An 11,356-nucleotide genomic window follows, 5' to 3' on the forward strand; every position below is an offset into this window, starting at 1 on the left:
CAGAGACAGGTTTGTGGTCATAAAATAAGGCAGAAATTATAACTTTAAATAGTACATTTGATACATTTTTAGTTGAGCGTTTCATATCTGTCAATGCCATATGGCAAGTGGAATTGAAAGCAAATCTTAATTTAACTAAGGACTGTATTTAAAAGATAGAAATGAGATCAAGGCTCAAAAAACATCTCTTGGTATGTGTCTGTTTTATTTAAACAGTGATGCAGTTTGGCAAAGGCAGGTCATGTTGCTACAGGTTTCTCACCAAAGGACAGCAGTGGATCTGGCTGCAGACACATTACTACATCACCTACCATCAATGGAATTCCAAACCTGAGTTCATCGTTTGTACACACACGGTTGTAAGGTAAGTTGGTGAGCCCCAAAATTGCAATATTTCATCCCATTAATATAAAGCTGTCTTCTACCTCTGTAAATTTTAGCACCATTATTTCATCTAATTTTATGTTTGTTCAGTTTGTTTTACTTATAGCTGCTTATTTTTATCATTGACATATTGACATTATGGCATCAACATTTTATAGTAATAGTGTTTTCTTACTGGTGGTGCCATTTTTCAACACAGTCTCCCTCATGTTGTTTGTGGAATTAGGTCCCTTAGCTACTCCCATATATCCAATATTGTGGCATATGTTGTTATGCTTTCCACTTTAAAAGATGGTGGCATCTGTCCCCTTAACTTTGGATTGTTAAAAAAACATAATATCTGTCGCAAACTCTAGGTCAGTCAGTCAGTCAGTCAGTCATTTTCTACACACACACGCACACGCATTCACACGCACACACACACACACACACACACACACACACACACACACACACGCACACACACACACGCACACACACACACCAACCACACACTAAGGCCAATTTAGGATCTAGGACCATAGGTTAGTTAGGAAAAGGCTTTTTATACCAGGAACTCCACTTTGAATTGTCACTAAAAATTCTGAATAACATTTTGGTCTTGACTGTCAGTTTCCCTCTGTTATTTTGGTTTTAATATTGGCCTGTTTCTTAGACAACATTTCTAAATTCATAATTGTGTTGCTGGTGATTTTATTTCAATGATTTGTCCTTCTTTTCTTTGTGGTCCATAACAAAAGGTTGAAAAAAAGCAAAAAATAAGCAACTAAAAGATGAAAAAGAGTATTCAGAGTCGATTCAACAATCTTACCACATTATTCCAGCAGCTAGTAATAGAAATTAAAATAATTAATAAGAACTGAAAAATGTAATTCAGCTTTCTGCTCAAGCAAGTGCTCCATACTGAGACCCTTATATACCCATCCTAAAAAGATTCTAATATTTGTAGAAAATTTTTAAATCAGTTTGCAATAATATTTGATCAGCTTCCAAATTCCTCTATTAATTGGGCAGACCTTTAGAATGGGCCATTGCCCTTATGAGTCAAATCATCCTAGCTACTCCAATTTAAAAGAATTTATAAGAGAGTTTAATGCAATTGTTGTTGCTCAGAAAGAGGGGAGGTGGTGATTAACTTTCTTTTAATGGTCAGACTAGGCGACAGATCAACTGAAATTGTAGACAGATAAAACGGTGATTATGTAATCATCAAGCACATGCATTAATGAGTCTCAACCCCAGAGTTAATAAATTTATAATAAAGAGAACAGTTCATTGCAACTCTGTATAGATTACAAACAATTGAAGTTTACTTTTAACATCTCCATGGGGCAACACCATATATCTTAACTAATGTACCTGCAGCATTCCAATCCTTTGTTAACAATACTTTTCTAGATATTCTGCAAGGCATTGTACTAGATAGATAGATAGATAGATAGATAGATAGATAGATAGATAGATAGATAGATAGATAGATAGATAGATAGATAGATAGATAGATAGATAGATAGATAGATAGATAGATAGATAGATAGATAGATAGATAGATACTTTATTAATCCCAACGGGAAATTCACCTACTCCAGCAGCAGCATACCGACAAAGAACAATACCAAATTAAAGAGTGACAACAATGCAGGTATAACAGACAGACAATAACTTTGTATAATTTTAACGTTTACCCCCCGCCCTGGGTGGAATTGAAGAGTCGCATAGTGTGGGGGAGGAACGATCTCCTCAGTCTGTCAGTGGAGCACGGCAGTGACAGCAGTCTATCACTGAAGCTGCTCCTCTGTCTGGAGATGATACTGTTTAGTGGATGCAGTGGATTCTCCATGATTGACAGGAGCCTGCTCAGCGCCCGTCGCTCTGCCACAGATGTCACACTGTCCAGCTCCATGCCTACAATAGAGCCTGCCTTCCTCACCAGTTTGTCCAGGCGTGAGGCGTCTCTCTTCTTTATGCTGCCTCTCCAGCACACCACTGCGTAGAAGAGGGCGCTTGCCACAACTGTCTGATAAAACATCTGCAGCATCTTATTACAGATGTTGAAGGACGCCAGCCTTCTAATACTAATACATATTTACAGCATATTAATGTCATTACCAAATTTAGAAAAAAAATCGAATGCAAGGTGTAATCAAACAATATGGTGAATGTTTAAATTAAAAAAAATTAATTACAGTAAAAGACACATTGCCATTAATTCCCCCTTGCTTCGGACACACTTATCCCATCATTCTTGCCACTTTCTGAAGCAGTTCTGGAAGTCCTCTTTTTTGAGTGTTTTCAGTTGCGCTGTCATGGCTGCCTTGATGTCCTGCTCGTCAATCAAGATCCAACATCAAGGTGATGATGATTGTGTTTTTTTGACCTTGATGGAATTGTGTGAGCTGAGTTATGTATCCAGGAACACTACGGTGAACTCTAAATATTATAAGGGCTTATTAGAGCGTTTAAGAAAAGATGAAGGAACAAACCAGAGTAAAAGCAGTTCAGTAATGGAAGCCAGTAACGTTAGTAAAACAAGTCCAACACTTTGTCAGTTTTGCCAGCTATTATAGGGGATTCATAGAACAATTTAGTTTAATAATTGCTCCAATGATTTCTCCAACAAAAAAAATATTTCAAAAGTTCATATGGAAATCAGAAGCTCAAGAGGCATTTCAGAAGCTAAAGGAGTTGTAGCTACTGCTCAAATCATATGACACCTGATGTAGATGTGTCTTGTTAGGAAATGGGAGCAACTTTTCAAAGATTCCCAAATACTGGAAAGTTTCATCCTTATGCTTTCTTTTCTAACAAATTAACACCATTTGAGCAAAACTGCAATGTTAGGAATGGGAAACTATTAGCCATAAAACCTAACTTTGGAAAAGTGGTGACACTGGCTTGACTGGCATCAGGAAATCAGAAATTCAAAGCCAAAACCTGCTTCTGGTAAAAAAAATCTTGGAAAACTTTGGTAAATGAACATAAGTTCATTCTGCCATTTAAAACAGTCTGCCATTTAGAAAGTAGCAGATGGCTCACAGATATGTTGCTGATGGCTATTCTCTGTGTAAAATGCTACCAAAATGAAAGGGTAAGTGAAATGTCATATGTGTCAGAGGCAAACCTGGAAGAGTACTTTATTTAATATCTGGAGGATCCTGAAGTCTGCTTGATATAAATGTGCCTGGTGAGACTGTTGTTCAGGTCTGATATCTTTTTTGAGATCTCTTATCTCTTATCCTTTTCTCACAGCTATGCAGGTGTTCGAGCAGAGCAAAGGCAGGAACTTGGTCTTGAAGACAGCCCTCCAGAAGCTGTGTCTTCTGCATTAAAGGTAATGTAAGAGTAAACAGACAGCATCAGTCCTTGGAAGGCAATACATATATGAGAAATGTGTGAAGATAAGACAGTTAAGTTCTGCTTGCCATTTACTTCAGGGATACTAAAATGTCCTTCATCCTGGCTCAACTTTCCTCTGTTGACTCATCCTAACCACTTTGTAGATCAGGTCACCAGATAACAGTGGCACAATAGTGTCCATTCTAATATGTTGCACCTTTCATTGTAATAACCAATTTAAGGGACCTTATTTAAACAGTACAACATAGGGCTGATAGGAGTTTTTCTTATTTTAGAAGTTACTCAAATTGTATAAAGCCTGGGGTATTATTCTATCATTCAGCCTTATCAGATCATACTTAGCAAATATTTAATAATTACGTAACAACGTGTGTCCTGACTTTTCTTGAAGGTCTTTGTGGAACTGCTTCTGCTGTGCAGCTTTAAGTTAAGGTGAATATAATTCTTTCTAAATAAGCTTATAATTACAGCTAAAAATTGAGTACCACAACATTGTCACATACAGCTGTACATGTCTAAAGTGCAAACATCCATCCAACTTGTGCTATTGTGAACAGATATAAATGTCACTTGCTCAGTTGGCCATTGTTTTACACACCTCCATTATGACATTTGCAGAGCATTTCTCTCACAAGGTTACCAGTACTGCAAAGCACAAATGTCAAGTTCATTTATAGCAACTGGCATAGAATATGAACTCACTTGCTTTGTTCCATACTAAGCTAAATTACAGGCAATTAAAATCATGCACACCATGCCTTCTCTACAATAGCTGAGCAACAGAACATAAATAGTATTTGATTTGGGTTGCTTAACAAGAATATAAATCATCCTTTTTTAAATGTTTTTATTCATTTTAATTTGAAGCAAATAACATTCCATACAATCAAGTCAAACTTAACAAACCAAAATCCCACCCCCACCCAAAAGAAAGAGAGAAGAGCCAACAACCAGAGCAAATCTTTAAAAGCAACAAAGAAGGAAGAGTATCCTTATCCCTGATATTGAAGCTTATTCTAAAATGTTATTGATTAGATCCTGCCATACTTTTTTAAAAACGTTTTCAACAGATCCTCTAAGTGAGAATTACATTTTTACCAATTTTAAATAGTATAGAACATTTACTGATGTAAAAGAGATGGGGTGGGATTCTTCCAATTGAGCAAGATAAGTCTGCATACTAGTAGTGAGGTACATGCAATTACAGTTTGTTTGTCCTTCTCCACTTCGGGTACATCTGGGAGTACACTGAATACAGCTGTTAATGTTGTTAGGAGTGATTGTGAAATCAAGGCTGTCCGATAGGCATTCAAAGATTTTTGTCCAAACTGATGTTTTGGTGCATTCCCAAAACATATGGCCCAGTGAGGCTGGAGCTAGATTGCAACATTCAAAGGTTACATTTTGCCTGGATACATTTTGGACAAATCCAAACATGATAAATGTGCTCGATAAAAGATTTTAAGTTGAATGAATGAATGCTTTGTGCATAGGGAGCTAGAGTGTATTCTGTGTTGAATGAATGAATGCTTTGTGCATAGGGAGCTAGAGCGTATTCTATGCATGGCTGCCTTCCACTCCTTTTCTGAAATATTAAGTGAAAGGTCTTTTTCCCACCGTACCCTGGGATCTTTGAAAAGAATGGACTTCAAAATGTTTTTATATTTTGTAGAGATGCTATCTGAGGCTTCAAGACTAATCAATGTTTCTTCTGGAATAGAAATAGGTAATGGAAAATTGTGTTGATGAGAGTTTAAATTTAAAGTTTAATTGTTCATAGGATGCAAAGATATTATCTATGTACAAATCTCAGACATTTTGCAAACATTATCATATCCTAGGTTTATTTTGTTTGGACTGTACCTTCATAAGATATCTCAATTTTAACCTTTTCTACACCACTGCTGGAGGGTTTATTTTGTACTGGACGTGTTCTGTCTCTTGGTATGTCAGAGAACCGAGATTTTGTGAAGTGTAGTCTAGCCTCACTTGGGGAAGCAAATGGGGGGAGGGGGGTTGGGGAGAAAGCAATGTTATCTCTGATTTATCCTTTCTACCCCAATATCTGTAAGTGCCAACATAACAATAGGCTCCATAGCCATAACACTATGATTCAATATGATGAATGAATTCACTGTCCGTTTTTCCAAACAATAATACTTTTTTGATGTTCCCTGAGGTGTCGTCATGTCTTCCTTTCCCAGGCTGTAAAATAATTTAGCTACTTTTGTCCCAGATGCCCAGGTTATAAACTAATTAATAGCCTTAGGCACCAGCTGTTTTAAAAGTGAGGTACAACTAGGAAGAGGATATGCTTTGATGTGTCTTGAATTTTGTTCATCTGTTGTTTTGTCTTGAACAAAATATAATGGAAATATAAACCAAAATGTACAGATTTTGTACCCCACAATAACTATCTTAACTTAAGACTACAAAATGTCAACAAAAGTTCAGAAGCAATGTCCCAGTGACCAAACAGTGAGTTGGAATGTCAAAGGTCTCAATCATGACTTAAAGAGAAAAAAAGTACTGAACATCCTTTAAACATATCCGGAAAGCCCACAGCCTTATTGCCTTCACAGTATACTTTCGAGGCACAGTAGGGCTGAATTATTACAAAGACTTAATATATTGCATATGCAACCAAAGAGTCTGTTTTATTTTTCTAACACTTTGCATATCTGCATGTTTACATTAATGATGTATATCTTTGAGAGAGTACATGTGAATTAACGTAGTACCAAGTGAAGAAGTGAGGAAAATCACAACCCTCCACAGTCCATAGTAAAAACTCATATTAGTTCTGATCAGTGCTAGTGATGCCCATATAGGGCGGTTTGTGTTTTTTTTCTTTTAGGTTGGGTCACCACATTAATTACTATTACCTGTTTTTCTTTTTTTATGTATATGCCTCTGTCTAATTCCTTAAGAGTAGCTCAAACATACTTGCTTTAAGAAACAAAATAATATAATTTATTGATAACCACAAATTTTTAGAAGTAGAATATATGCAAAAACATCACCAGTAACTTGATCAATAAATCAGAAGAAAAAAACTTCATCTCCCTTTAAATCTTGTTGAAAGAGTTTCCTCCAAAGGGAAATAGGCGTGAGGCCTCCAAAAGCTGCTGCTCAAGCGGGCCAGAATGTTCACTGATCTGTCCAGCTGGGCCTAACCCTAACCCAGCTAGGCTCCCTAAAGTTACCCGCTTGCTTCAGCTAGAGCAGACCCAAACATGGGCAGCAGGCAGAACAAGTTCAAATATCATCTGAAATATAGCAAAAGCCCCACAAGAGGAGGGATGACTATAAACTCTCGGCATATAGTAAAATGAGAAACAAATAATGTTTATGAATCAAAGTTTTATTAACAAAAATAGCATGTTACAAAGAAAGGCTCAAAATAGCAAAAAGAGGTACAATGGAGTTGTGTAAAAGGCAATAAAAAGCAATCCACATCAAACCAGTCCCAATCAGATACAGTATCTGTTTTGATGCAGGTAGTTCTTCACGACAAAATCCTCAAGGGCCTCTACAGCTGCCGTACCCAGAGCGGGCACTTGTTTTAGCCAATTCCCAGGGGAAACCTGCTGGCTTCATGGGGTGCAGCCCCTCAAAAATGGAAATCTGACCACTACAACTAATAAGTTCCAAAATTGTAGCAAATGCCCCCTTCAGAGAAAGGGTCACCATGAACCAGGGCTATTCAATTACAAATTCAGTTTGGTCAGATTTTCAAACCAAGAAATTTGGCTGGGCCCGACATTTTCATCGGCCAGTAAGCAGCAGGTAATACGAAATTTTAAACCAACACAAATGAATGTATTGAAAAACAAGTAATGTTTATTCTTTGTTTCCCTTTTAAATTTGGTCACATCTGACACCGGCATATCAAAAAGCGCATAAAAAAACAATAAAAAAGCTATAACTGAACAGAATCTGAGGTGGTAGCAATGCTTTTTTCCACTTTTGAAATAAAAAAATAAAAATTTTGGTCTTATCCGACCTAGGCACATCTCAAAGTGCGTAAAAACAAAATAGTGCACAGTATTAGCAATAAAACTAGTTTCCCTTTTGAAATGAAATAAACATTTTGCTCACATCTGACCCAGGCACATCACCAATTTAATTTAACAGAATAAAAAAGAACTATCAATGCTATCAAAGCTATCAGTTCACAAACCCATAGCAAGTGATAACAGTAACTAACACACATGAATATGTCTACTGCACACTGAGGGAACACAGGCTTCTTTTAATCCCCATGTAAAATTAGCAGTGTTTTTTTTTTGTAAACAAAAAGGTGGTGGTACGCACACTTTGTGTTTGGATCAAATTTAAGGTACTGTGAAGGTATATAGAGACCAAGAGTCTTAGTGCTAAATGTTTTGTTTATTTGGTGAAAAAACATAACATTTAAAATTTGAAATTGACAGATCGTCAAGTATAATAATAATATTTCTTTACCTTTATAGTACTTTACTCACTACTTAAAGCTCTTTGCAAACTCCACGCAGCAAGACATGGAATGCAAACCTGTGATCTTATTATTGCGAGGCAGTGGCACTTCCATTACTCCATCTGCACAGATGGACTCTGCTGCATAATATTGTGCTGGATAGTTTAAAATTACAAACACAGAATTTCCGAAGTCAAAGAATATTAATCCCAGGTTAATAATGAGTTCTGCATTCTACAAAAACGTTATGTAGTCTCACTAAGCAATCAGTGCTTAATTTGATTGAGCTTTAAAAAAGATTCCAAACGTTTGCGTGTTTTCATCAAATGCAGCATTCTAATTTGTTCTTTGCTTTGTCATGACTCGTAACAGCCATGAATCCACAGGATTGAAGCATGTGAGGGCCAACCAATCATATAAAGAGAAGTGCGGAGACATTGCTTGTCAGTAAAGAGGCTCTCATTGGAGTAAAAATTAGATTCATTTGTGAAAATCCATGTTTACATGCACTTGATGAAGTTAGAATACAACTAAGACACAGCATACAGCACCTAAGACCAACTGTCGTGGCTGAGGTGCCTGTACAACATACCGGCATGAACCATCACAAAAAAAAATCACTGTAATATAGACTACTACCTTCACTTCTAGATGCACTAGTTTAACCAGCAGAAGAGTTCAAAGTTTGGTTTTTATTTAACAGACATGTGCAGTCTACTGGAGTAGAAGACAGCTTTCTCTGTGTCACTGTTTCTTGGTCTCTCACACTATAATAATAAGCAGCACGTCACACATCACAGTTTGCAGTTGATACTAAGATAGGTGGATTGGCAGATAATTTGAAATCCGTTAAATCATTACAGAAAGACTTGGATAGCATACAAGTTTGAGCAGATTTGTGGCAGATGAAATTTAATGTCAGTAAATGTAAAGTATTACACATAGGAAGTAAAAATGTTAGGTTTGAATACACAATGTGAGGTCTGAAAATCGAGAGTACACCTTATGAGAAGGTTTTAGGAGTCATAGTGGACTCTATGCAGTCAACTTCCCGACAGTGTTCAGAAGCCATTAAGAAGGCTAACAGAATGTTAGGGAATATAGCTCCCTGACGTGGAGAGTACAAGTTCAAGGAGGTTTTGCCCAAGCTTTATAATGCACTGGTGAGGCCTCATCTAGAGTACTGGGCGCAGTTTTGGTCTCCAGGCAAAAAAAAGAACATAGCAGCGCTAGAAAAGAGCAATTAGGCTAACTCCAGGACTACAGGAGTGAATTATGAATTATGAGCCTTTTCATTTTAAGCAAAAGAAGATTAAGAAGTGACACAATTGAAGTATTTAAAATTATGAAGGTAATCAGTACAATAGATCGAGACTGCTATTTTAAAATCAGTTCATCAAGAACATGTGGACACAGTTGGAAACTTTTTAAGGGTAAATTTTGCACAAACATTAGGAAGTTTTTTTTACACAGAGAAACACAGACACTTAGAATAAGCTACCAAGTAGTTTAGTAGACGGTAAGACTTTAAGAGACTTTTCAAACTAGACTTGATGTTTTTTAGAAGAATTAAGTGAAATAAAGACATGCAGGTTAGGTGGATTGGCGATTCTAAATTGGCCCTAGTGTGTGCTTGGTGTGTGGGTGTGTTTGTGTGTGTCCTGTGGTGGGTTGGCACCCTGCCCAGGATTGGTTCCTGCCTTGTGCCCTGTGTTGGCTGGGATTGATAGACCCCCGTGACCCTGTGTTCGGATTCAGCGGGTTGGATAATGGATGGATGGATGGATAGGACTGGTGATTTGTGTTGAGCTGAATGGTCTGTTCTCATCTAGGCTGTTCTAATGTTCTAATGTCACACTGAACACTTTGGTTAGTTAAGCTGCAAACAGACTGTAAAGAGAAGAAAGCTTAATTTTTTCATATGACATTTTAATAATAATAATAATAATACATTTTATTTAATAACACCTTTCTTAACACTCAAAGTCACCTTATAAAAAAATTAAACAACAGTACTAGAAATAAAAACAAAGAGAATGATAAAATCAGATAGCAATAAAAATAAAAGTAGTAACATACATAAAAGGTAACAGGCTATAACAATTCTAAAATCAAAGTTGATAAGCCACTTTAAAAAGATATGCTTTGAGGTCAGTTTAAAAATGTGTTATTGAGTCTAGTTGATGGATATGAGAGGGAAGAGAATTCCCGAGTTGAGGAGCACTATGAGAGAATGCTCGAGCTCCCACAGAACAGAGTTTGATGTGTGGTACAGAAAGTAAAGCTGCAGATGAGGATCTGAGTGAGCGAGAGGGAATGCAAGTCTGTAGGAGATCAGTGAGGTAGGGGGGAGCTTTAAATGTTAAGAGGAGTATTTTGTATTGTATTCAGTAGTAGACGGGGAGCCATTGATGTTGGGAGACAATTGGTGTAATATGTTCAGTAGACCTAGAACAGGTTATTATCCTAGCAGCAGAGTTTTGTATGAGTTGTAAATGATGGATAAGTTTTTTGGAGATGCCAGATAGAATGGCATTGCAGTAATCTATACGTGAAGTGACTAAGGCATTGATCGATACTTCAGTACTGTGTTGTGTAAGAGCAGGATGAAGTCTAGAAATGTTTCAGAGATGGAAAAAAAAAAGTCTGAGAAACATTATTTATGGGTACTGTCTAGAACAGAGGTGGGCAATGTCGGTTCTGAAGTGCCGCAGTGGCTGCAGGTTTTTGTTCCAGCCCAGTTTCTTAATGACAAGTCATTTACTGCTGATGAAGCTCTTATTGCTCAAGTGACATTTTTCTGCTTCATTTCAGTGGTCTCGCTTGTTAAGGTTCCCCACCCTTAATTGCTTATTTCAGTCTGAAACAGCTGCATTCACTGTTTTAATGGCTCCTTATTAGCAATAAGATGTAAATGACAAAGCAGTCAGCAGTTTACCATTTAGCTTGTTTCGATTTACATGTGTGTTCATCATGCACTGTTTGATTTATTAAAACACTTAATAGAAAATGTGACAGACTGAAAATTATCCGTTTTAGGCTTCAAATCATTTTGATGATATCCTTGGAAAGGAAACAAATCTACGCTATAAGAACCTTACATTGCAGACTAACAAGCCATAAAATTAAATAAGGTCTGAGAATGGCAAGGATTGG

General features: G+C 36.9%; 1 protein-coding gene across 2 annotated transcripts in view; it reads left to right on the top strand.

Annotated features, from left to right (window-relative positions):
* Window positions 1-11,356, top strand: part of LOC114650755 (neuronal PAS domain-containing protein 2-like) — a 285,173-nt gene that overhangs the window by 213,896 nt on the left and 59,921 nt on the right. For both annotated transcript variants that reach the window (XM_028800579.2, XM_051926184.1), the window contains exons 11-12: window positions 217-364; window positions 3,634-3,715. In XM_028800579.2, coding sequence (XP_028656412.2) covers window positions 217-364; window positions 3,634-3,715 — 230 coding nt within the window. The remainder of the gene's footprint in view (window positions 1-216; window positions 365-3,633; window positions 3,716-11,356) is intronic.

The sequence above is a fragment of the Erpetoichthys calabaricus genome, chromosome 4 (assembly GCF_900747795.2).
Source record: "Erpetoichthys calabaricus chromosome 4, fErpCal1.3, whole genome shotgun sequence".
NCBI classification, from domain to species: Eukaryota; Metazoa; Chordata; class Cladistia; order Polypteriformes; family Polypteridae; genus Erpetoichthys; species Erpetoichthys calabaricus.